Raw genomic sequence first — 26,862 nt, 5'->3', positions numbered from 1 at the left:
ATTGTTACTTCATTTTTTAGCTTTGAGTTTTGTTATTAAAGAAACCAGATGCTGGTAACATTGGTACATGTGCTTGCAGGAATATAGACCATGTGTTTAGCGAGGACGGAAAGGGACAGTGATGTAGCTTCTTCCGGGTCATTGCAGGTGGCCACTCCCCTGCAGCCGGGTCAGCACTAACCTGCTCCACCCGTGAACGTCCGCTCCGTGGACTGTGAACTTGCAACCTGACTACAGATCACGGCAGAGACGGTCGCCCACCCGGGGTTCTGGTCAGAGGCGGTGCCTCCACAAAGGGCAGCTGGTGCTTACTGGAGGGGGGTGAGGGGCAGCTGGTACTTACTGGAGGGGGGTGAGGGGCAGCTGGTACTTACTGGAGGGGGGTGAGGGGCAGCTGGCACTTACTGGCAGGGGGTGAGGGGCAGCTGGTACTTACTGGAGGGGGGTGAGGGGCAGCTGGCACTTACTGGTGGGGGGTGAGGGGCAGCTGGTACTTACTGGAGGGGGGTGAGGGGCAGCTGGTACTTACTGGCCGGGGGTGAGGGGCAGCTGGTACTTACTGGAGGGGGGTGAGGGGCAGCTGGTACTTACTGGCCGGGGGTGAGGGGCAGCTGGCACTTACTGGCGGGGGGTGAGGGGCAGCTGGTACTTACTGGCCGGGGGTGAGGGGCAGCTGGTACTTACTGGAGGGGGGTGAGGGGCAGCTGGCACTTACTGGAAGGGGGTGAGGGGCAGCTGGTACTTACTGGAGGGGGGTGAGGGGCAGCTGGTACTTACTGGAGGGGGGTGAGGGGCAGCTGGCACTTACTGGCCGGGGGTGAGGGGCAGCTGGTACTTACTGGAGGGGGGTGAGGGGCAGCTGGCACTTACTGGAAGGGGGTGAGGGGCAGCTGGTACTTACTGGAGGGGGGTGAGGGGCAGCTGGCACTTACTGGAAGGGGGTGAGGGGCAGCTGGCACTTACTGGCGGGGGGTGAGGGGCAGCTGGTACTTACTGGAGGGGGGTGAGGGGCAGCTGGTACTTACTGGAGGGGGGTGAGGGGCAGCTGGCACTTACTGGCCGGGGGTGAGGGGCAGCTGGTACTTACTGGAGGGGGGTGAGGGGCAGCTGGTACTTACTGGCCAGGGGTGAGGGGCAGCTGGTACTTACTGGAAGGGGGTGAGGGGCAGCTGGCACTTACTGGAAGGGGGTGAGGGGCAGCTGGCACTTACTGGAAGGGGGTGAGGGGCAGCTGGTACTTACTGGAGGGGGGTGAGGGGCAGCTGGTACTTACTGGAAGGGGGTGAGGGGCAGCTGGCACTTACTGGAAGGGGGTGAGGGGCAGCTGGTACTTACTGGCCGGGGGTGAGGGGCAGCTGGTACTTACTGGAGGGGGGTGAGGGGCAGCGGGTACTTACTGGAGGGTGGTGAGGGGCAGCTGGCACTTACTGGAAGGGGGTGAGGGGCAGCTGGTACTTACTGGCCGGGGGTGAGGGGCAGCTGGTACTTACTGGCTGGGGGTGAGGGGCAGCTGGTACTTACTGGAAGGGGGTGAGGGGCAGCTGGCACTTACTGGAAGGGGGTGAGGGGCAGCTGGCACTTACTGGCCGGGGGTGAGGTTGGCACAGGGCAGCTCGCCGGCTCCAAACTTGCGCAGAAGCAGGTGGGCCAGGTGCATGTCATCGCCCTTGCCGCTGCTGCCACGAGACAAGGTCACGGGCGGGGCTGTCAGGCTGACCCGGCTGAGACCACAGGCGAGGTCCACCCTCACAGTGTGCCCTTGCCACGCTGACCCAGGCACCCAACTCCAGGGTCTCAGACCCAGTTCACTGCTCCCCGTTGCCACAGTGAAGCCAAACCAGCAGGGAGATCACCAAAGTTCTTAGAAGCCCAGCGTTGTCACTGCAGATACGCATTTGTACTCAGCTGTCTCTACGAGAGATTACTTCTCTCATCCTTTCACTTAGTGCGCCTATAACATTACCATCTTTGGCCTTCTTTCTCTGTCTCTCTCTTGCTCTCTTCCTCTCCTGCAGCCAGGGCTCTATTGGAGCGAATTGGCCCCAGACACCAAGGATGGCTCCATGGTCTCCACCTCAGGTGCTGAAAAGAGCTCAGTTACTGAGCAACAGAGCAAGGGCCCCAGATGGGCAGAGCATCACCCCCTAGTGGGCTTGTAGGTGGATCCTGGTCTGGGCGCATGCGGGAGTCTGTCTCTCTGCCTCCTCTCCTCTCAGTGAATTAAATACATACATATATACACACACACACACACACACACATATTACATACGTACATATATATTATATATACTTGTTTTATATCTATAAATATATATTTATATATATTTATTATATATATTTATTTTTTTATATATTTATTATATATATTTATTTTTTTATATATTTATTATATATTTATTTATCTATATTTATTATATATATAAATCTATACAAATACTCTGCTAATGTTGGAGCTCTGGTTTGTTTGGACTTTTGTTCTATTATATGGCCCTGCAATTAAACAGTTTCTTAGATCTGTATTTCTTTTGTGTCTATACGTGAACTGTCTCGTACACACTGAATTATAGTATTTATTTTACAGGCACAAGTCTCATACGTCAATTAATAGTTCGAGCAGCACCCATATAGTATTTCCTCATGGAAGACACTGCCAGCCACAAGTCACGCTATTCTTCTAGTTTGGGGGAAGTGTGGAAACAAAACTCTAGATTAAATTTCACACATCAATGGTAAGAAACATCCTAGCTTGAGAAAATGTAATTACCTAGGAGCCTTGAGACGGTATTTAAATCCCTCCACAGTCTTCCAACTTTGACATCTTTGAACAAAGGTCACCCAACATTCTCTCCCAGGGAGCCACACCCAGCCCAGTCCAGCGGGAATGCCTTCTGACTGAGGCGGAGCTGCCTTCCAGGAGCCAGGAGTGGGTTCCTGGGAAGGGCTCCCCTTTCCTGCTGCTTTGTTGGAAACCATCTGCCCCCCTCCACCATGAAGTGCTAAGTTCTTTCTCCCATGAGCCCCCCTCGGCCTCCTCATCTCTCCTCTTTCTGCCCAGGGGCCCTGACAACATCTCCACTGGGTTTTCACTGCTGGCTGCTTCTTGGTCTCATTATGGGAACACACAATCCGTGAGCAAAAGGACAGTAGCCGGGACATCGCACGTTCTCAAACATGACCTGTTGGACAACGTGCGATGTCACTGATGGGCTGAAATCCTAGGCCTCATTCTTCATCTCAACTCATTTGTCTGACTTCCCCAGAATTGGTCTTCCCTGACCTCTTACCTTCCAGAGAAGCAATTTTGATGGAAAAGAAAGATGACCCCATCGCCCTGCGTTAGCTGAGCACAGTGTGTCTCAGAGCTGTCCCTGTGCATGCACTGAGAGCGCAAACACCAGGCAGCACACAAACCCAAATAGGATGTATATATATAGAAAAACGCTCTTTCCCACTGAAAAAAATACAACGATTCTTAAATAGTCAGGTGGTTGTGAAAATGCATAAAGGAAACCTCCTGTAACATGAAGTAGGGGGGCTTGTGGGGGGAGAGCTCTCAGCATGACTCCTGGAGGTCAATTTCACAGCAAGGGGAAGAGACCTGCCTGGCCTTCCAACAACCCCAGCGGGAAGAAGGAAGATTTTCTCCTTGTCCAGCAATAAGCCCAGCCAATGGGAAGCCCCACAACTCAGCCAATGGGAACTCCCACAACTCAGCCAATGAGAACCTCCACAACTCAGCCAATGGGAACCTCCACAACTCAGCCAATGGGAACCCACAACTCAGCCAATGGGAACTCTCACAACTCAGCCAATGGGAACCCCCAACTCAGCCAATGGAAACCCCACAACTCAGCCAATAGGAACTCCCACAACTCAGCCAATGGGAATTCCACAATTCAGCCAATGGGAACCAACATAACTCAGCCAATGGGAAGCCCCACAACTCAGCCAATGGGAACTCCCACACTCAGCCAATGGGAACCTCCACAACTCAGCCAATGGAACCCCCACACTCAGCCAGTGGGAACCCCCCAACTCAGCCAATGGGAACTCCCACAACTCAGCCAATGGGAACCCCCACACTCAGCCAATAGGAACTCCCACAACTCAGTCAATGGGAATTCCACAACTCAGCCAATGGGAACCAACATAACTCAGCCAATGGGAACTCCCACAACTCAGCCAATGGGAACCCCCACACTCAGCCAATGGGAACCCCCACAATTCAGCCAGTGGGAACCCCCACAACTCAGCCAATGGGAACCCCCACACTCAGCCAGTGGGAACCCCCACACTCAGCCAATGGGAGGCCATCACCACTCTGAACTCTGACTTTCCTCAGGACTCGCATTCAGAGCAGCACCCCCGTCTTCCTTCTGTTCCCTGTGTGTCCTTCTCCTTTGTTTGCCTGACTTGCCTGCAGTTGTTGCTATAGCGTCCTTATCCCAAATTGCAATTCTCTGCTATCCTCAAATAAACCCATTCTTGCTGATAAAAAACAACAGAGTGTTTTATTGTTAAGGTCAAGATGGTTTATAGCTAGCTTAATGTGGTACCTACAGCTACGGCCAGAAGTACCCAATGATGAAAAGTGCTGGAATTTACAACAAGGCAAAGTCCCACAGTGGGTAGCGTGACCTTGTTTAAACGGCTTTCAAGTTTCTGGCAAATGAGAAAACACTTTCACAACGAAAGAGACATATTTCCCACCGAAGTGTGGCCCATAAAAAGGAAACGTCTTCTGTGACATCTGTGTCACAAATTCTGTGGCGAGCCCTGTTTTGACCTATTAACTCAAGAACAAATATAAAGGTGTAAAATACTTTTTCTGAAAAAAAAAAAATGTATCGATTAATAAAGTAGTTTACTTGTAATAATTATTAAGAGCAAGGTTACAATTTTACGGTTTACTTTTTTTTTTTTTTTTTTTTTTTTTTTGCTTAGTTCTAGAGGTCACTGTTTAAAAAGAAAACAGAAATGGCTTTAAATTGTCCCTGTTGCCATAAAACCCGAACGCCTGCTCCTGCACTGCTGCAGTGTGGCCGCCTCAGACCCCTGGCCACAGGTTAAAGTGCGTGGAAGCGTGTGGCGCTGTCCTCGCCAGACACAGGGCATGTTCGAGGCAGGTCCTGCACGGGGTCCCTGTTTCTCTGTCCAGGTCATCCTCCCTCAGTGTCCTGTGCAGCAGTGACACGGTCCAGAGGGTCTCTGTGCTGGTGACGAGTCCCTGCCCTCCCCGGGGATTCTGACGCCCATGGCCTCAGACAGCGTGGGGGACAGCTCCTGCCTGCCCCCACCCGGCGCCCAGCTGGTAGCGGCAGCAGGTTCAGGCCAGGTCTCGGGCTCCGTGGGAGTGACCACAGGCAGAGTTGATTTGGGGCCATCTTCCCTGTCGTCCAGGCAATGTAGGAATGCAGTCTGAAGGCCACATGCAGAGCGTGGGAGTGGGGGGTGAGTACCAGAAAGAACCCAGCTTTGAAGGACAGCATTCAGAGACTTCAACGCCCCCCCACCCCCCACCTCCCCACCCCCCCACTCCCCCACCCCCCCACCCACCCCCTCACCCACCCCCTCCACCCCCCCACTCCCCCACCCCCCCACCCCCCGGTAGGGTTGACCTCAGCCTCCCCTGCTCCACCCCAAGGAGTTGAGGAAACGCTGCATTTCAGGACAGAGGCCTCCCTGCGCCCGAGCTGGAGAGAGTGGTGAGTAAACCCCACACCCGCGAAGACCCGAGGCCGCTGGGGGAGGAACACTTGGGACACGCCCGCCCTTGTACAAGCGAGCGCCGTCACGGGTCCGCGCTCCGAGTTAGACCCAGGCCCCTGAGCATGAAGACGTGCAGGGGAGGAGGAGCCACCAACCACAGGTGGGGGCAGCAGGCCGCGCGGCCGACCACCCGCTTTCTTTCTGCGCCTGAATTTGTTTAATTCCAAGTGACTCGTCGCGGCAGGTTAGTAAACACATCAGCGAGCACCTGGAGTCTCGCGGTGCTCCCCGACCTGAGTCTCTGGCCCAGGCGGGACTAATCGGAGAAGGGAGACCGGGCGGCGCAGACCCACCCCCGGTGTCGGCGAGAGAGGCATTGTGTACGCAGCCCAGCCGGGAGGCCCACGACCACGCCCCCCCCAGGCCTGAGCGGACCCGGCGCTCCGTGGGAACACTCTGAACTGTCTGCAGGGAAAGGGCCGAGGGGGTGGCCAGGGCCCCTCTCTCGGGTCCCCAATCCCGCGCCGGTGAAACCAAACCCTAGCAGCCATGAGAACTTCCCGTACAAGTTCATCGGGTGGCGAAACTCGGACTGGCCTGAGCGTATGGGCAGCAAAGCCTGACCTCACCTGGCCGGCGTGCATGGGTCTGGCCCCCTGAGACAGGAAAGACCAGCACCTCTGTGGGGGGAGGGGGGAGTGCAGCCCGTGACATGCCGCGTCCGGAAGCCCCCGGGGAGGGTTTTGTGAAACATACAATTCATGTACTTTCATAAGATCCTCAAAATCCTGGAACATATCTGGGCTGCTGTGGCCTGGCCCACGGAGTGTCAGCCACGGGCACCACATCGCCCTCCGTGGCGAGGACTTGGTGGCCCTGGGGAGCAGCGGGCGCCCAGGGACACCAGCTTGGAGGCCAGGCCAGCCTCGCTGCCCTAAACACCCGCCGGGAGACAGGCCCTGGGGGGCCAGCGCTGCTCAGAGCTTCCCCCCCCCCCCCGGAAGGCAGCCTCCAGAAGGGAGAGAACACCAGGACCCCTGGAATTGTGACAAGCGTCCACGCTGTGGTTGGACGGAACCCGTCCGCCCATCATTCTGAGGAGAAGGGGGAAAGGAAAGGTCCCTTCCTGGAAAAGGAAGTCTCCTCCCTGAAGAAGGAAGTTTCTGCTTCCTCGTGGTGGCCGGGCGTCAGTCGGAGGGGAGGGTAGTCGACGGCCAGCGGCCTCACCATGAACAAGCCCATGGCCAAGGCCACGAAGAGCACGGGCGGCAGCAGGTCTGAGAACATGCCCGCCAGGCCCGGCGCGTGCGGCCCAGCCGCTGGGTCAGGGGGGCGGCCATCTGGGGGCGGGTCCCCATGGGGGCACCGTCTGTGGGGACAGGAAGATGAAGCCTGAATCACTCGGGACCCAGCACCCTGGGTCTGTGAGCCCCTCCCTCCATCACCAGGGATCCTGCAGCCGCTCTGAGCACAGAAAGGACTCCCCACGCTGAGTGAGAACTTTCTGGAAAGTTCTGTATGACAGGACATCTTGCCACATCACTGGCAAGGACAGACTTGTCCCGGGAACCCGTTGTCTGGCTTCCAAAGGGAACAGGATAAAGGGAGGGGGCTGTGCGTTTATTTCTGTTGATTCAGATGAAGCTTGCTACATTCGTGTGAATTCTACCACAGAGGCAGAGCTGCCCCCCACCCCCAGCAGCAACCGCAGCCCCAGCCCCCGAGGCCTCGGCTAGCCCCCTTCCTGCCCGGCACACCGGGAACTGGCCTCAGGGATCGGCGGGTCCAAGCATAACCCTGCGGAGTTCAGCGTGAGTCCTGAATCCTCGATGTTGGGTCATCTTGCCTGGCCCCCTCTTAGTGGTCAGTTGGGTGGCCTTAGAAAGGGGACACGTGGGATAAGTAGATTGTTCTGCTCACAAATGTCAAATTGAAATACAATGAATAGAAGGGCAGAGAACACGTGTGAAGCGCAGAAGAGAACGTTTTTGAAGGAACTGTCCCGGGTGAGGGACAGGTTATTTGTGAAGCAGAGAGAGCACAGCCGTGGAGTGGGGGGCTGGGGACAGACACGCAGGTCTGCCACGAACAGCTCCGCCCCCTGCCGCGCTGAACACCCAGCGTGTGGCAGCACCGGACTGTTGGCTTCTGTCCTCAGAAGAGCGTTAAGAGAGGTTTAGAGCTACAGACAAATGACCCAGCTCGCTGTAAGCAGCTGCATCCAGCCAGGCAGAGCGCAGGGGCTGAGCCGTGGAGGACGTCCCGGGGTGCTGGGGGGGCACTGGGGGGGGGGGACAAGTCACAGCAACGGGGACACAGGCAGAACCAGGCAGAGCGCAGGGGCTGAGCCGTGGAGGACGTCCCGGGGTGCTGGGGGGGCGCTGGGGGGGCGGGACGAGTCACAGCAACGGGGACACAGGCGGAATCAAGAAAATGGGATGTCCGTCCACAGGTCAAAGCACGAGGCGTTAGAAATCACGGGGTGGGTGGCGACTAGCAGGACGTGGGGGGTCAAGGCGGCCAGACCCCGATCAGGAAGCACCTCGCCACAGTCTAAGAACTAAGGATCTCAGGTTTCACGGGGCCGAGGACAGATGAGGCCAGGCCTCTCGTGATGGGGGGCGGGGCGCAGTCAGTGCACTGTAACCTGTCGGTGGCTAACGAGAGGAGGGCAGGTGTGGCGAGGTGGAAGCTATGGGCTATCAGACTCACCCCGGGGACTTCCTCAAAGGCTGGTCCCCAGGCCCCACCCCAGACAGACTCAGAGAAAAATAATAATAACCACCCGGGAGAGTCTGACGCTCAGCTGAGTCCAAGGACCGCTCGTCTGACGCCCGAGCGGTGCCAATCCCCATGCACGCCCAGGAAGCAGCTCCGGCACCGGCACAGAGAGAGACTCCGTGTGGGGAGGGGTGTGACCACTGGCCCACACGCGACCGTGTGCACACGGACAACCTTCCCGGCCACCCGCGGAGGCCGTGACGCTGGACGGCACCAACGCGCGGCATTGTGCGTGCAGCTCCGTGAGGACGACGACGTGAGTTCTCCGGCTCAAGCTGAAATGACAGGCGCTCTTGGTGGTCCAGCCCCCCCGATTTCCAAGATCACTAGGGAGATAATTTCTTGGTTTCCTCCCTGGCCTTTGGCTGAGCAGTTCTTTCTCTGGCAGAGTAGACATCTTACACTGTGTTTAGGGTCAAGAGGAACTGAGCGGTCAGCGGTAGGGCGGACAACTCAGGTGGCCGCCAGGCTTCTTGTCGTCTCTGCTGGAAGTCACACCCCACAGAGAAGCTGTCAGGTAGCATCTTCTGACACTCACATCCCGCCACCTGCCCTTCCCCGAACCCTGCAGGTTCCCAGACGTGCACGGAGGAGCGGGGAGGGCCGTAGACACCTGTCGTGCCCCGCCGGCTTGGTCTGTGCGGCAGGTGAGGGAACACGGGAAGGAGACAGACTGCCCCGGGGTTGCACCCCACTCAGCGAAGGTGCCCGACGTTGGAGGGAAAGAGGCAGAGTCAGGGGGCGGCCATGGTGTGCCCACTGGCCTCGCTCAGAGGCTCGCTGTGGGCTGGAGAAAGGACGATCTTCCCATCCACAGAGACCTGGATTGGAATCCAGTCCCAGCCCCCAGTGCTGTGTGACTCCTGGAGAATGACCCACCCTCTCTGAATGGCATGTCCCTCATTTGTAAGTAAGGACTTAGAATTAGTTTCCCTCTAGAGAATGAGCAGTGTTGTGACCATGTTTATGAAAACACCAGAGTGGATATAACGTCGACCTATAGACACAGTAAATGCTCATCCCACAGGCTCGCGTCCGTCTGTGGGGGAAGGCTTTGCTCGTATCAAGAAAAATAAATTTTCTCCGCCTTCCCCGCATCAGTTAATGGGACGCGAATGGGAAAAATAAAAGGGCTAAAATAGTTCATGGTCATGAATCAACTACCAATCAAATATTCATGGCTAAACTCATAAAAGTATTCACATGAATAATTTAACAGGCAAAATTAAAATGCTGAACCAAATTGTTATGAATTGTCTCATTTGACATACGAGTGCAATTATACTCAAGGACTTGGCTACATCCATAATTATGCATTTCCATTTACCCTGACCACTAAATTGCTTAGGGAAAATGTGCAAAGGTTTTTATGTTTTCGTTTTTGTTTTTTAGGGGGTTTTTTTTGTTGTTGTTTTTTGGTTGGGTGATTTTAATTGTTCAAACGTTAACACCTAGTGAGAAATGACTTAACTTGTCAAGGATTTAGTGTGCACCCCAGAATGTGAGCCCCACATTACCAGGTGCACCCCATGTTCCGGATGATTTTAAGATAAAACGTTGCAAATATAATACTTTGAAAAAAAAAAAAAAGGAATAACCCAAGTGAAAAATAAGCAAACAGCATGCATGAACATGCAGCTCATTAAAAAAAAATCTACAAAAGGGCCAATATATGATTATGGCGAAACAAAGCAACAATAAGATTTTCCAGCCTACCTCTTAGGGTCAAGATTAAAGACAATGCTAACACCTACAGTCTTTCTGTAGTAAACAAGTGGGAGCCACTGGTCAGCAAACTCCAACCCAATAGTTGTAGAAAAGAAAGAAATTCATCAAGACGATCAAGGAAGTTGGTTTGCTACATCTTATAGAAAACAGTAGCAAAGAAGCTGGAAACAACTTGAATGTCTGACACACCGGGATTCATTGAACAATGTAACACAAGTCTACAGGGAACTGTATTAATCTAGGAGTTCAGGGAATACTGGAGGCACACGCTCATGGACGCAGGGAATGTTTGTTACATGTTGTAAGTGAATAAAGAGCAATTTAAGATAGGATTATGTCATCTTTTCAAAAGAAATGTCTGTAATGACTAAACAAAATGAATGGGAGAGGAAATATGGCCCAAAACATGATGTTCTAGCCAAAAAATAAAAATAAAAAAAGAAATGAGAAGATTGAAACATTAAATAGGTAAGTGTAGGAAAACATTCATCTCACATGAAGAAAGTGTGTTACAGAATAACACATGTGGAATAAATACAGCTTACTGAATATACTGATATTAAACTAGAAAAATTAATTGTGTGCGGTATGTCCTTTCAGTGAAAAGATGTCTTTTATTTAATAATTTTTATACTCCCTATGATTTGACCTAGTCCTTCTTTGTATTCAAAAAGTTAAGAAATGCAAACGCATTTCTCAACCACCTCAATGTTTATATTTATCTCTGTCGGTGAGAATGTAGCTCGTTTAATTTTCCTCTTCAGAATATTCTGGTTTTTCCAGCAACAAATATTCATGCATCTTGCAATCAATGGCTGTTTTGTGAACGCCGCATGCAGGAAACAGAGCGCGACTTTGTAACCCAGACACTGTGTCCCTGTGTTCTCGCTGAGTAACCCAGTTTTAGAGCTGCAACGAGCCTTCCAATTAATGTAATTCCAACCTGTCAGTCATTTCTAAACGCACCCGGCTCGGGAGAGGTGGTGAGATAAGTTATATTTGGGGAACAAATGCCGTCTTTCCTAAAACCTGTAAGCACTCGGCAAGGTCCTCAGGTTGAATAACATCCTGAGGGCTCTTCATCTTGTGAAGGAGTCAGACATGCCGCAGGATGCCAGTTAAACTGAGCGGCACAAGAGTCATCAAGTCCCTTCGTCCCCGAGGGCCAGCAGCCCCTCAGGGAGGGTGACACGGCCGGGGACTGAGGGAGGGGTGTTCCCCGACGGGTAGGGAGGCGGCTGGTGTGGGAGGATGCGCCAGGCATGAAGGGACTGCGGAGCACGCTGGCTCTGGGGCAGGAGCATGGGGCAGGTTGGTGAAGGGAGGGTGTTCACACCAGTAACAGAGAGCAGAGAACCCAGGCCTCTGGGCCGCGTCCCCTCCCCCACCCAGTAACTCACTGGTCCTGCTGGGCCCCACGACTCTTGGGAAATGCTTCTGATTAAAGAGGCGAGCTCTTAGGATGGCCGTCAACATGGTAAATGTCTCTCACAGGGGACCCCGCGCAGAGGGCAGGACTCAGGAGCAGCAGCCCTGAGAGAACATTCCAGACGGGGGGGGGGGGGGGCCTCAGTTTTCCCGTTTACCAAACAAAACCCTTAGATGGAGTCTCAGCCCTTAGACCAAGGGTCCCCAAACTTTTTACACAGGGGGCCAGTTCACTGTCCCTCAGACTGTTGGAGGGCCGGACTATTAAAAAAAACTATGAACAAATCCCTATGCACACTGCACATATCTTAAAGTAAAAAAACAAAACGGGAACAAATAGAATATTTAAAATAAAGAACAAGTAAATTTAAATCAACAAACTGACCAGTATTTCAATGGGAACTATGCTCCTCTCACTGACCACCAATGAAAGAAGTGCTCCTTCTGGAAGTGCAGAGGGGGCCGGATAAATGGCCTCAGGGGGCCGCATGCAGCCCGCGGGCCGGGCCGTAGTTTGGGGACCCCTGCCTTAGACGGTAGGAACTCCAGCTGTGTGACTTTCCAACAACTCCTGACGAAGAACTACCTCCTTCGTGCACTTTGTGGAAGGAAACTAACAAAACCAAATACCACCCCCCGCCCCATTAAGAAAGGAAGGGGGGTTCTGGAGGGGGGAAGAAAGAGGAAACAGAAGAAAGAACGGGAAGGAAAAGGGATGGGAGATGCATTTGCGACTCTTGTTTTCAATCTGGCCGCCACGGATGATCGTGACCTAATGAAACTTGACAAATTCACCAATACGTGGAAATTTTCAAACCATAAATACTAAGTAACCAATGGACCAAAGGAAAAAAAAAAACAAAAGGGCAGTTTGAAAATACCAGAGGCGAGTAAAAGCGATCGGACAACATGTGGAGACTTGCCGGGCTCGCTAAACAGAGCTCAGGGACGCGGAGAGCTGCAACTGACCAGGATAGAAAAGAAGGAAGATCCCGAATCAACAACATACACGTCCACCTGACTCAGGAAGAGGGAAAAAGAAAAACAAAAGCAAGGTAAATCTAAAGCAGAAATAATGAAATAGTAAAAGTTAGAGTTGAAGTGAATGGAGCAGAAAAGAGAAAAGAAAAACATATTGGGAGAAAAAAATCAATGAAGCTGAGAGCTGGTCCTGAGATGAACAGAACCAGTCACCCTTCCCAGTGGGAACCAAGAAAGAGAAGACACAAAGTAGTAGAGTCCGAAAGGAAAAAAGGGGTGGTCACCACCCACGTAGGCAAACAAAACAAATTATGCAATGAGTGACCCTTGAGGACAGGGCACGATGTGGCAGAAGCCAGACACGTGCTGCATGAGTCAACGCCAGACCTTGAGAACGGGCAACTCTCGCAGGGACAGACAGGAGGTCACGGGTGACCTAAGGCTGGGGGCCCGGGAGTGTCGGGAGGGGACGGTTAGGTGATACAGGGATTCTTGGGGGGGGGGGTAATAAAAATGTTCCCAAATCGGTAGTGGCCATAGCTCTATGACTTCACATAAACAAGAAAGCCCACAGATTGTATATTTTACAAGAGAAAACTAGATGGTATGTGCATTATATCTACGTAGCTTTGAAAATAAGATCTGCCCAGTGTAATTAAGCCTCAGGGACAGCAAATTAAACCCGCCAGGAGAAACCCCCACGCGCCAGTTGCAATGCCCAACGTGGGCACTGTAAACACCTGGTGGTACCAACAGGCGGCGGGAGGCGGAGGGGCCGGAAGGCACGTGGCCGGTGAGAACGCGGTTTGGCAAACGTCTGCTGGAAACACGGCGGCGTGTTTGTCGTTAGTTGCTGACTCTGGGGCTGGAGGCACTCAGGCTTCTTGGAGGGGGGCTCTGAGGTCAGCCCCCTCCACACCTCACCCCTCTGGAGCCCGCTTCGGCCCCGTGGAGAGTTGTTCCTAATGACCGTGGTGGACAGCGGGTGGTCGGAGCGGCACTCAGGCACCCAGAGCGCAGGGGTGGAGTCCGCTCCGTCACGGACGGCGCCACGTGGGCGTCTGCGCAGGGCGCCCGGGGCCACGGCGCCGCGGTGAGCGGACAGAACCCCGCGGAGGCACGGCGCCCGGGGCCACGGGGCCGCGGTGAGCGGACAGAACCCCGCGGAGGCACGGCGCCCGGGGCCACGGGGCCGCGGTGAGCGGACAGAACCCCGCGGAGGCACGGCGCCCGGGGCCACGGGGCCGCGGTGAGCGGACAGAACCCCGCGGAGGCACGGCGCCCGGGGCCACGGGGCCGCGGTGAGCGGACAGAACCCCGCGGAGGCACGGCGCACGGCGCCCGGGGCCACGGGGCTGCGGTGAGCGGACAGAACCCCGCGGAGGCACGGCGCCCGGGGCCACGGGGCCGCGGTGAGCGGACAGAACCCCGCGGAGGCACGGCGCACGCGCGGAAACTTCTCCACGTCAGCCTGCACCCAGCGCAGCGCCCGCACGCACGTGGGCACGCGTGAATGTAGGAGGGGCCCGTGCGTCCGGGATGCGGGGAGAACAAGATGGCTCTCGCCATCCCTCCACGTCCCTGGACTGAGAGTTCGCTTGTGTAACAAACCAGGTTCTGAGCAAAGGATGAAGCGGACCCGTCTGCTCGCGGCCGCCTTGTTCAACGCAGGGTAAGAAGACCCTGCGCTCCCCGCCTCTGACCTCCTCTTTCTGCCCAGGTGCACCCGCCCAGACTCAGGGTCTTCTTCCAACTTTTGAAAACAAGGGCCGTGCACGAGGGTGGGGGGCGCCTCCCTCTCTCCCCCCACCCCCACCCCCACCCCCACCCCCACCGTGCAGACCGCGGGCGGGTGAGCGCCCTGGACTCACAGCAGTAGGCGGGCGGGCCGCTCTGCAGCTCCAAAGCCGCCGGCGAGGCGGCATCAGGTTGTGTTTGCGAATCTTGCAGCAGCGTCAGAAACACCTTTGAGAGGATGAGAGGAGAGCTTCGTGTCACCTACGCTCCTCCCATGTAGAGGCCTCTCTTCCGCCTCAATTCCCCAAGCAGGTCGTCCTTCACGACCACCTTCACCGAACATGTCATAATTCGTTGATTCGCCCACCTCATTGGCAATTCTATAAAACAGTGGTCCCCAACCCCCCGGGCCACGGGCCAGTACCGGTCCGTGGGCCATTCGGTACCGGTCTGCAGGGAAAGAATAAATAACTTACATTATTTCCGTTTTATTTATATTTAAGTCTGAACAATGTTTTATTTTTTTAAAAATGACTAAGATTCCCTGTTACATCCGTCTAAGACACACTCTTGACGCTTGTCTCGGTCACGTGATACATTTATCCGTCCCGCCCTAAAGGCCGGTCTGTGAAAATATTTTCTGACGTTAAACCGATCCGTGGCCCAAAACAGGTTGGGGACCACTGCTCTAAAAGGCCCCTGAGCTCTCGGCAGGCAGGCGGTCAGACTGCCGATAGGAGATGAAGAGGGGTGACCCTGACTGTGACCCTGACTGTGACCCTGACTGTGACCCTGACTGTGACCCTGAGGGCAGGTTCCTTCCGGCAGAAGCTGGTCAGACTCGCAGCGTAATTTGGAGTATCCAATCGAACTGGCTTGTGACGCACTGTACCAGCCACTGTGAAGGTCAGAGACGCCCTGGGCAGGAACCCCGAGGTGCTCACAGCTTGTCCGGCGGGGACAGAGCGTCCTCTGTCACCATCCCCGCTCAGCACGCCTTCTCCACGAGCCGGGGCACACGTCCCCCACAGTGGTTCATGTACGAGAACGGCCTGAAGTCACTGTTCAGTTACTGCCAGAAGCAGGCGCCCCGCCTCAATTTGGTCACATCCGAGGGTTAGGACCGACGTTGGCCGGAATGAGGTGAGTGAACCCAGACAGAGGGAGGCGTGCCGGCGGGGATGGTGAGGCCGGGAGCCTCCCCGGGAGGTTGGCAGGGGCTTGGGAGAAGTGGGAGGCTGCCCCCCGCCCCCCCACACACACACACACAGGGAGAGCTGGAGAGGAGAGCGGAGAAGACTGGGCTCCCAGGGAAAGCCTTCCCCAGCGTGAGAAAGGGCTGCCCTCGGGGCCTGCCGGCTGCCCGGTCCGTGGGCCAGGAGTGACAATGGCCTCGGCTGACGGCTGTGACATTCTCCACACAAACTCAGACGTGAGCAGGGACTTCAACCCTCACCTGGTCAGCCAGACTGACCAAGTGTCCCCCGCGGGCCACGCCACAGCTCAGCACTCTGTCACCCTCTCCCCTGGCGGCAGCACCGTGCACGAGACCCTGTCTCTCCCTCTTCTGCCTCAAGCCACAGCGACGCAGTGCCTGACCCCACCGCATCCAGCCCCCGGCCCCCAGCTGGTGCCACTGCCCATCCGCTGGGACCTCACTCAGCTTGCACACAGAGCTCCCAAGGCAGCCCCCCGCCGGCCTGCGGGTCCCTGTGAGCGGCAGCCCCACGCGGACTCCAGCCGCTGATTGAATGAAGGAAGCACATTCCGTATTGACCGCCTCCCGGGTCCCGAGGGGCCTGAGCCCACAGGGAAGACGGGGGGGGGGGGGGGGGGGGGGGGGGGGGGGGGGGCCACTCAGGAGGGAGGCAGCAGTGAGTCCGCAGGAGCAGGGGGGAGGCATGCAGCCCTCTGGGGCAGTTCCTTCATCTGGGACGGGCCCCTCTGAGACAAACCAGCGCCCCCATGCTGGGGAAGGGCCTCAGGTTCCTCAGAGCTGATGTGGTTACATTATTCATAGCATAATCCTCCGCTGACGCCCAGGAAAAGCCACATGCCTCCGGCCCACGGCAGGCAGCGGCGACCACAACGGCAACAACAAAAACATCGATCACGACTTGTGCCAGGCTGTCACCTCGGGGAACCACCTCGCCACCAACGTAACGTCCTCATCGGAGACACAGTAACAGAGAGACCCACACAGCAGGACTGTGGCGGGCGGGTGAATGCACGTATGCACGGGTGCCCCGAGCACAGCCTGCCGCCACGCCGTGGGGGCCTGAGAGCACACGGCAACAGCCATGTGGTCACGTGTGTGAGTCTCACCAGCCAAGGGACCAGTGCTGTGTCCGCACAGGAGGGGGTGGCAGGGAGGCCCCCCCAGCACAGTAAGCACTCACCTAATGCAGTTACAGAGAAGGGGATTAGAAACGGCAGACTCAACCACTGAGCAAACAGTTTCTTTGTATCCAATCTGAGCGGGTTTGCACTGCCTGTTCAACTGCAACTGTGAATTCTGCAGAGTATCTTCAGGACAGAGAAAGTTGTCTTGACGATCAGCTCCATCTTTTCTTTTTATTTTACTTTTCTTCCTTTTATAACAATGTGTGTGTGTGTATGCATGGGCATATGTGTATGCATATGTTGCACATGCTTGTGTGTGTGCTCATGTGTGTGTGTGCATGTGTGTGCGCATGTGTGTGAATGGGCATATATGTATACATGTTGCATTGCTTATGTGCATGCGTGTGTTTGTGCATGCGTGTGCATGTGTGTATGGCGGAAGTCCTTAAACTGAGGTCCCAAAGCGCCTCTCGCCCAGCATCCCGCGGAGGCGTGATGTCAGATCAGAGCAGTCCCCAGGGCGCTGGCGGGGGGGGGCCCCTGCCATGGGCCGGCCGCACTCCCGCGAGGCCAGGCTGCCCTCACGTCCTCTCTCCTCCCGTCCGAATCCTCCTGCACAAGGTTGAGTCAGCGTCTGTGCAGAAAGGCCGCGTCTCCACAGGTCCCCGCAGGTCACCGCAACAGGCAACGTGCTTTGCTTCATCTGGGCGGTGAAGCGGAAATGCAAAATCGCGCAAAAATGCTCATCACAGGTCAGATTAGAAAAGGTCCACTCCCCTCCAGAGACACGCCTCGAGGGAGAGGGATGAACGGAGCAGCTACGGAGGGAGCGACTCAGTGGGGGGCGGGCACCACACTTCCCACCTGCACCCAGACGTCGCACACATACCTGCCTCCTGCTTGGTTGTTTTTCTAAAAGTTTCAAGAATAGAGGCTACAGGTCTATTCATGCACCATACAGGACCCTCATCTGGCCTCATTTATGTAAAAGCACCAGGAAACCGTGTTCAATCTTATCTAATATTTTTAATTTCACTGGAATTAGCTCGGGCTTCCCAAGTCAAAAGACAACCAAATGAAGATTGGTCAAATTATTCATTACTTCTTAAATCAATTCATCCCATTAAGTGGATAAAAATAAAAAGAAATGGTAAAGTTATTTAATTAGAAAAACAATCAACCTAATTAAAAAAAAATGGGCAGAAGAACGGAATAGACATTTTTCCACAGTAGACACACAGAAGGTATGTCTCTGTTGAAAGGTGCTCAACGTCACTGCTCACGAGGAAGATGCAAGGCAGAGCCACAGCAAGAGATGCCCTCGCACCTGTCAGGACAGCCGTATAAAAAGACGAGAGAGGCCTGACCTGTGGTGGCGCAGTGGATCAAGTGTTGACCTGGAAATGCTGAGGTCGCCGGTTCGAAATCCTGGGCTTGCCTGGTCAAGGCACATATGGGAGTTGATGCTTCCAGCTCCTCCCCCCTGTCTCTCTCTCCTCTCTCTCTCTCTCTCTCTCTCTCTCTCTGTCTTTCTCTCCTCTCTAAAATGAATAAATAAAAGAAATTTTAAAAAAAATTAAAAAAAAAAAAAAAAGACGAGAGAGAACACGTGTTGGCGAGGGTGTGGAGAAAAGGGAGCCCTCCTGCACTGCGGGTGGGAATGCAGACTGGTGCAGCCACTGTGGAAAACAGTATGGAGGTTCCTCAAAAATCAGATAGAGGCCTGACCTGTGGTGGCGCAGTGGATAAAGCGTCGACCTGGAACGCTGAGGTTGCCGGTTCAAAACCCTGGGCTTGCCCACTCAAGGCACATATGGGAGTTGATGCTTCCAGCTCCTCCCTCCCCCTTCTCTCTCTTTCTCTCTCTCTCTCTCTCTCTCTCTCTCTCACTCTCTCTCCTCTCTAAAAATTAATAAAGAAAAAAAATCAGATAGAGAATTACTGTATGACCCAGCTATTCCACTGGTGGGTGTTTATCTGAAGGATATTAAAACAATATATTAAAGAGGCCTCTGCACCTCTGTGTCCACTGCAACATTCTTCACAATAGCTCAGTCACGAAACAACCTAAGTGTCCATCAGTGGGTGAATGGATAAAGATGTGAGGTTTTACCTATTTTATATATATATGCGCATATATATACACACACCTGTACAAATAGAAAACAAAAATATGCATTCAAAAATACAGTGTGTCCGTAAAGTCATGGTGCACATTTGACCGGTCACAGGAAAACAATAAAAGACGATAGAAATGTGAAATCTGCACCAAATAAAAGGAAAACTCTCCCAGTTTCATACCTATTCAGTGCAGTTCGATGTGGGCTCACGCACAGATTTTTAGGGCTCCTTAGGTAGCTATCCCGTATAGCCTCTACAGACTCGTCACTGACTGATGGCCTACCAGAACGGGGTTTCTCCACCAAACTGCCGGTTTCCTTCAACTGCTTATCCCACTGAGTCATGTTACTCCTATGTGGTGGCGCTTCGTTATAAACGCGCCGATATTCACGTTGCACTTTGGTCATGGATTTGAATTTAGCGAGACACAGAACACAATGAACTTTCCTCTGTACCGTCCACATCTCGACTGGCATGGCCATGGGCTGCTCCACTGTATACACGGTGTTACGTCATCATCTGCGCATGCGCACATGCTGCCACATCATCCTACAGAAACTGGGAGGGTTTTCCATTTATTTGGTGCAGATTTCACATTTCTATCATCTTTTGCTGCTTTCCTGTGACCGGTCAAAAGTGCACCATGACTTTACGGACACACTGTATATACATGTTATCTATAACATGTATGAATGGATATATACATATATACATGTGTATGTATAGATATACATGCACAGTGAAATATTATTCTGCTAATAAAAAGGAAATCCCACCATTTGCAGCAACAGGCATGGACCCTGAATGCACGATGTAACGTGAGACAATCACACTCATCCTACCGACGGGCGACACTGGCCGGGGAAGAATTTCCACACTTTGGCCAAAATGGAACCTATGCTGTATTTTTTCAGTTTCCCCAAATGTGCTCTTTTTTATTTCTAAGTGGCCGAGGATAAGCCACGTTGGTGGAGAGCTCAGAGGGTAAGACGTGCCTCACGGGTGCACGCAGCAAGTCTGTGTCATTTTTGCCTGACCTGTGGTGGCGCAGTGGATAAAGCGTCGACCTGGAAATGCTGAGGTCGCCGGTTCGAAACCCTGGGCTTGCCTGGTCAAGGCACATATGGGAGTTGATGCTTCCAGCTCCTCCCCCATCTCTCTGTCTCTCTCTCTCTCTCTCCGTCTCTCTCTCTCTCTCCTCTCTAAAAATGAATAAATAAAAAAATTAAAAAGACTGTGTCATTTTATGGGAACTTGTCTAAGCTCCCACTTGCTACTGAAACAAGTCACCACAAGCGGAGGTGTGGTGGTTGGGGGGGCTTCAAACAGCACAAATGTCTCACCGTACAGCTCCGCAAGTCCAGAGCCCAGAATGGGGTCCTGGAGGACGGTCCCATTGTGGGGGGGCCCTCGCTCCTCTGGAGCTCCGTGGGACAAGGCACCACCCCCTGCCCTCTGGTGGCCACCTGTACTCATCAGCCTGTGGCCCCTCCTCCATCTCCAAAGCTCATGGTCCAGTCTCTGCCCTCGTCACGGCATCACCGTCCCCCGTCTGGCCGGCCTGGGCCCCTCTCTCACCTGTGGTTTGATGACACCAGGCACCCAGGTGACCCAGGGTCTCTCGTGCCCTGCCCCTCTGTGCGGGACGGGGCACCGAGCTCACGCCCCATCTGGCACACAGACCCTCCCGACAGAGATGCAGGAGCCACCGCAGGCAGGGTGCGCTGGGCGGGGAGTCGGCTGACCTCACAGCGGCGGCCTGTGCGAGAGACCAGCCGGAACTCCGGGTCTATTAACAAAGCAGCACCGCCTGGGTCACAGGAAAGGCCGAGCCCGGGGGGGGACGACACGTGGGGAAACAGCTGCGCCTTCTGCTCAGGATCCTTCAGAACCTAAACCTGATCTAAAAACGAATCTGTTAAAAACACACCACTGCCGTTTGCTGCACGGGCCTCAGGCGATCTCGCAGTGGCTTGGGGTGGGGGGCTGTATGTAGCCCCCCTGTGCCGCGAGCTCCCGGCACCGCCCACCCAGCCGGCCCAGCCTCACGCCAGGTAAACACCGGCCTTTGCACCACAGGAGAAGGTGTACTCTTTGCAATGAAACCGGTGACGACCATGGTCCAATTTTACATTTCAATCTCACCGCCGTGGGGGTCTATCTGCTTAGGGACCATGGTTGACAGGAGACGTGTTGCCGTTTAACATGAGATTGGCTCTCCAGCTCAGGGGTGTCGTCCTGGTGACTGGGGTGCCCGTCGGCAGCTCCGCCCCTCCCAGCACCGCAGTGTCGCCGGGCACACTCAGCCGTAACCGTGGTCAATAGCAGGCAGGACCCAGGAAAGTCAATACATGTCGAGTGTAAAAAGACGAAATTGGTGGAGACAGTTATTTCATAGACGGCGGCACACAAAAGCGGGCTTTGTAACGTGCTTAATCTTTTTCCAATTTAAGATCTCTTTCTCAAACAGACCCACGCATCCTAGAATATTGCATTTTGCGAAATGCATGTTATGCCCTTCACATGGGCGGCGTCTCTCTTAGCCTCTGCGTGGGAGCCCAACGGGGAGGCAGATGAGGGAGATCTGAGGACCGGTCAGTATTTGGTGAGCACCTGTTATGTGCAAAGCCTGCTCTAGAGGGAGGGGGCAGAGGTTACTGGAGGGACTGAAGGAGCCCCTACAGTCTCTCCAGTAGTTACATAGGCAGCTGGTCCCGTGGCTTGTGGCTGCTGTTTTAGGGGTGATTCCCTGCAACGACGGGAGCCTGACCCCAGGGGAAAGCTGTCTGCCGGGAGGCGAGTGTGTGGAATTACCACGCTTTCGAGAAGGCAGGAGCAGCCCTGGCTGGTGGCTCAGTGGATAGAGCTTCAGCCCGGTGTGTGGACGGCCTGGGTTCAATTCCCAGTCAGGGCACACAGGAGAAGTGCCCATCTGCTTCTCTTCCCCTCCCACAGCAGTGGCTCGATGGGTTTGAGCATCGGCCCCAGACGGAGCTACCGGGTGGATCCCAGTCGGAGCGCACACAGCACAGAGAGTCTGTCTCACTATCTCACTTCCTTTCACTTAAACAAACAAACAAGCAAACAAGCAAAACAAAACAAAACTAGAAGGCAGGAGCCCATACCTGGGCGGTGGTGCGGCTCCTGAACCCTGCATTTGTCAGACAGTTAAGAGGAGCAGATTCCACTGTGTGCAGATTCATAAATAAATAAATATCTTTAAAAGAACAGAGAGCAAAGGGGAGGAAGATGAAGAAATTCCCCAAAGGGACGCAGACGGGGAGAGTAGGAGTGAGAACACTCTGGAGAACAGACATGACTACGAAGCAGAAAGAGCAGTACTGAGAGGACACAGCCCACAAAGAGCTCTCAGAAGTGACACTGTGAAGGAGCAGCTCCCGTGACACGGAACACGCAGAGGGCCCAGCACACGGAAACGCCTCATCGCAGAGCACGCACGGCACATGCTTCAGGGTGAACAGCGGTGATGGCGCCAGGGACGGTGATGAGTCCTCACCTGGGAGCCCCATCTTGCTCTCTGTCATCTACTCAGACGGCACAAACGCTGAGGAAGGCAGGGCTTTGACATCCCGGAAGGTGCAGACTTTTCATTCCCTTGGTGACCTAAAGTTTCTGACATTGTGTTGGAGTCTAAGCGCCAACCTCTCACGGCACCCTGACCAGGCCGTGTCCCTGGGTGGCGCCCAGAAAGCAGGGCGAGCCTGTCCCCAGCTTCCACTTTGATTAGCAGCTGTGAGGTTTGTGTTAAATCCACAGTGCTTTCTGTAGGAACAAAGCCACCTAAAGCAGGACTCACGTCTGGCCCTCCAGAGCCAACCTCACGGCGCTCCATCACCACCAAGCTGGCCTTCCGTGCAGGTGCAGACTCGGGGGGTGGGGGGTAAATGCCTGGTCTGACTCCCTTCCCCCTGCCTGGCTCTGTGAAACCACATGAGTGCTGACGTCACCAGGTCAGTGCCACGGTAGAGGATGGTGGGGCTGGGGGGCCGGCAGGAGGGGGCAGTGCTCACAGGCTGCCCGGCTCCTTTGCCCGGCTCAGGGCCACACGTGGCGCCCTGAGCTCCTGAACAGAGAAAGCCTGCAGTGAAAACAGGAGGTGTCTCCAGGTGAGGACAGACGGCCGGCCACCTACTGCTGAAATCGGTTTGGGACCTCGTGACTCTGGACTGAACTCCAAGGCTCTCGAGCATAAAATCGCCCGTTTTCCCAGAAGAGCAGTGGTCGGTGTTGGGCGGCTTGGATTTGGTCTAATCAGAAGTCGTAAACAAATACAGATGCGGGGTCTCTCGCCCCGCCCCGCCCCCGTCTCCCCACCGCGTGTCACTGCACAAAGAGTGACACAGCCCTGACCAGCGGCCCGAGCCCTCCCGCTACCTCTTCCAATGTGGTGTCTGAGACCCTGTAGCCCGTCAGGTGCAGACGGTGCCGGTTCTGCTCCAGAGCCTGGAACAGCCCTTGGAAGCTGGTGCGGTCGGCGTCCTTGGGGATGGCGTAGCTCAGCTCCCGCCGGCTGGTGCCTCTGAGGAATGCCCATGGGACGTAGGTCTGTATCAGAGACGTGGCACGAGCCGTGTCCTGTGGGCTGTCGGCCTCCGGGGAGGAAGGGAGGAAGGCTGTCCAAAAGCAAGAGTGAGCAACAGTAGGATCATAAGTCCAATGTCCCAAATGTCTGGCGACCCCTTTCCCATGTGGTTTCCACACCCCAGAAGGAAGGCCCTGCCCTGGGGTCACCTGCTTTGTGAGCGTCAGGCTGAGGCCCTGGCCGTGGGCCTCCGTCAGGGAGAGGGGTGGTCCGCAGCACCGGAGCCGACCTCGCTGTAGGGCGGCCACGCAGTCGCTGAGCGCCTCCGCCTCGTCCAGTTGGTGGGTCGTGAAGATGATTGTCTGACCTGTGTCCCGAGAGAGGGCAGCCCTCCGGCCAGGGCGAGATGGGGACAGGACGGGAGGGGCCCTCCCAGGAGGACGGTGTCCTGAGCCCACGCTGCTCATGGACTCTTTTAGCAAAAAGCAAATGTCAGTCTCCTATGTGTCCTCTGTGAATTCTAACATCTCACCAAGTTTTACTGCTTTTGTTTGGGGAGAAAGGGGCTCAGGTTTACCCTAGAACAGTGGTTCCCAACCCCCGGGTCACGGACCGGTACTGGTCCGTGGGCCATTTGGTACCGGTCCGCACAGAAAGAATAAATAACTTACATTATTTCTGTTTTATTTACATTTAAGTCTGAACGATGTTTTATTTTTTAAAAATGACCAGATTCCCTCTGTTACATCCGTCTAAGACTCACTCTTGACGCTTGTCTCGGTCACGTGATCCATTTATCCGTCCCACCCTAAAGGCCGGTCCGTGAAAATATTTTCTGACATTAAACCGGTCCGTGGCCCAGAAAACGTTGGGGACCACTGCTCTAAAAGGACAGAGGCCAGAGACGCTGGAAAAGACTCTCGCGAAGGTCAGTTCACTCACGTGCGGGAAGTCTTACGAGGTCAGCGTCCACGCTCCCCCACGGGCCTCCCGTGAACCTGACTCCAAACACATTGATTCTTAACTCGAAAACAGATTTTTCAAGAAGGAAATCTGAACTCGTGTTTAACACCCCCTGATTTTATATTTTTAATAGAAGAGAAAGAGGAAAAGACCGGGATTTTCACTTCACTTTTAAAAAGGCATCTAAGGAAGAAACCACGAGTGTAGACCCAGCAGCAACCGGCCAGGGTCCCCAGTGACCAGAGACCAGAGCCAGCCTCTCGCACCCAAGTCCCTGGAGGCCAACACCGAGCTCGGTCCCTGGTCCGGCAGTCGGGGCAGCTGGGGCTCTGAGTAGCGCCGCCTCGCGGCTCAGGTGACAGGTTCCCAGACAAGAAGCGTCAGCCGGAACCTCTGTTCCTAAAGACCGCGGGGGGATGTGGTTTTCCCGCAGGGCCGTGCTGTCACGTGCTAACTGGCACCACACAGGCTAAGCGAGGACACAGATGGAACTTGAGGACGGCTGTGCCCGTGCGCCAACCGGAGGGGACGGAGACACGCTTTCCGCTCAGCGGGCGACACCAGGACTCTCGACGACATCCCTCTCCCTGGAGCCGTTTCTCCAACCGGCTCACAGAGACAGGGTCCACACCTTGGTCAGCGTGGGGACTAGCCCAACGGAGGCCCCCCACAATGAAGACCATCGCTAAGGGAGACTTCACTGGTCACGGCCGAATCTGAAGAAAGCTGTCTGTTCCGAGGACTTCTGTTGCGTCTGGTCTTCTGTCTAAAGCCACAATTACGCTACGACTCACGTGTGCTGTCCGCTAACCCCTGGAGACTCTTTCTCCGAACTTTAAAGTAATCAAGAGCGGCAGCTCGTGGTGTTGAACTCATGCAAATTCCCACATGCGGGCGCAATGACCCATTCCTGTGTCCACGCTCATCCGCCCTCCTCCGCCCACTCAGGTGGCAGGGAAGGACTCAGCCCAGTGAGACCAGTGTCCTCGCAGACGGCACCAGGCCCCTCAGGAGGCACGGGGGCTCTCCTGCTTCCCCCTCTCCCCCAGGGAAAGGGGCTCTGCAGTGTAGTCAGTGAGGAAGGTCCAGGGTCCTCAAGGGCAAGGTCACCTGCGTCCTGTGGTCATGAGGGATGACCAGGACCGCCTGTCGTCCACCCCCCCACACACACACTTTTAGAGCCTGGGCAGGGCCTGGTCAGCACAGGGCGCTCTGCTCGCTCGGCCCATGTCAGTCCATCCGGCTGTGGGCTGAGTCTCAGCCTGGGCTTCCGTCTAGTCGCAAGAGGCCACTTCATCCGGCCATGGCAGCGTCGCGGAGGGCCCTGCCCCCTCCTGTCCCTGAAGTCCGTGGACCCAGCAACGTGTGGAACCCCAGCGCTCTCGGCGAGAGAACTCTGGTGAGCTGTACGCGGCGTCTGCAGGGGGAGCTGCCCGCCCAGCCGCCCCCAGGAGGGGACAGAACACGTGGCTACAGCGCAGCTTCCCTGCTCCCTTCCACCTTCTCTCCCGCAGCCATAAACCTCTGGGACGGACGGGAGAAGAATCAGCCCTCGCGGCCCCTCCACGTCCTTCTGTCTTCCTTCTGGTCCTCTGGTCCCGCCCCCGGCTCAGCTCAAGTGACCAACGAGCATCTTTTCTCCCCAAGGCGGGAACTTGACTTGAGTCCTGTGGGCGCAGCCTCACTCCAGGCTGGAGACCCGATTAAATCCTTCAGCCAACATCAGACCAGTCTGCTCCCAAAACACATCTCCCTCCGGGCTTACCCACCTGGGCGCTCCACTCCTAATGTGATTGCTTTCTTCTCCGTTTATTAAAGTATTTAGTATTTAAAATATATGTGTGTGTGTGTGTGTGTGTGTGTGTGTGTAAACATAGAGTCAACTCTGGTGGTTTGAGTTGCAGAAATGCACATTTAAAGACAAAAAAATTGAAAGACAGAAAAAAAGGCATTTGGCACAAAATTTACTTGCACAACTATTTGGCGTACGAACCAAAGTAGGTATGTTTTTAAACACTTAACTAAATATGGAGATAATGACCTTTTAAAGTTTGATTTGAGAATTTTATCATTTTCTGTAGACAGTTTTTGTAAGCTTGTAAATAGGCCTATAATTTTATTTATATTTGGACATTTTGAAATATTGATTTAAATGCTTATAAGGAAACAATCCATTTTTATTATTCGTGTCTTTGGTGTTTAGAAACGCCTTCCTTAACTTTAAAAATCATACTCTTTCTATTTACTCATTATTTTTATGTCACTTACATCTGATGAATTTATGAATGAGTCTCATTTTTTTCTCCCTAGTAGGTTGATTGAACAATGTATCCTTTTTCACTGATTAAAAATGCAAACTGTAACACCGAGTCACTTGTTAGACAAGCAGCTGGCTGGTTACTAAAGTTACTAAAGTTCAGGGTCTGCTCTGCTGATCACATTACTCCTTGTCAATTTATAGTAGGGTTACAATTCTTTAACATTGTTATTCATTTATATGTCAAGCTACCTTTTAGAAACATTTCA

At 54.4% G+C, this 26,862-nt stretch overlaps 1 protein-coding gene across 1 annotated transcript in view; it reads right to left on the bottom strand.

Moving 5' to 3' along the window:
* The window catches only part of ABCA13 (ATP binding cassette subfamily A member 13), an 81,479-nt gene that overhangs the window by 10,314 nt on the left and 44,303 nt on the right, over positions 1–26,862 (bottom strand). Inside the window, 8 exon segments of the mRNA XM_066354264.1 lie at positions 1,584–1,679; positions 6,862–6,997; positions 7,000–7,080; positions 7,909–7,992; positions 13,380–14,341; positions 14,464–14,594; positions 23,226–23,456; positions 23,583–23,740. Of these exon segments, the coding sequence (XP_066210361.1) occupies positions 1,584–1,679; positions 6,862–6,997; positions 7,000–7,080; positions 7,909–7,992; positions 13,380–14,341; positions 14,464–14,594; positions 23,226–23,456; positions 23,583–23,740 (1,879 nt within the window).

This window comes from Saccopteryx leptura, chromosome 12 (genome assembly GCF_036850995.1).
Source record: "Saccopteryx leptura isolate mSacLep1 chromosome 12, mSacLep1_pri_phased_curated, whole genome shotgun sequence".
NCBI lineage: Eukaryota > Metazoa > Chordata > Mammalia > Chiroptera > Emballonuridae > Saccopteryx > Saccopteryx leptura.
Note: the sequence above shows the minus strand (reverse complement) of the source record. Positions and strands in the feature narration are given on the sequence as shown.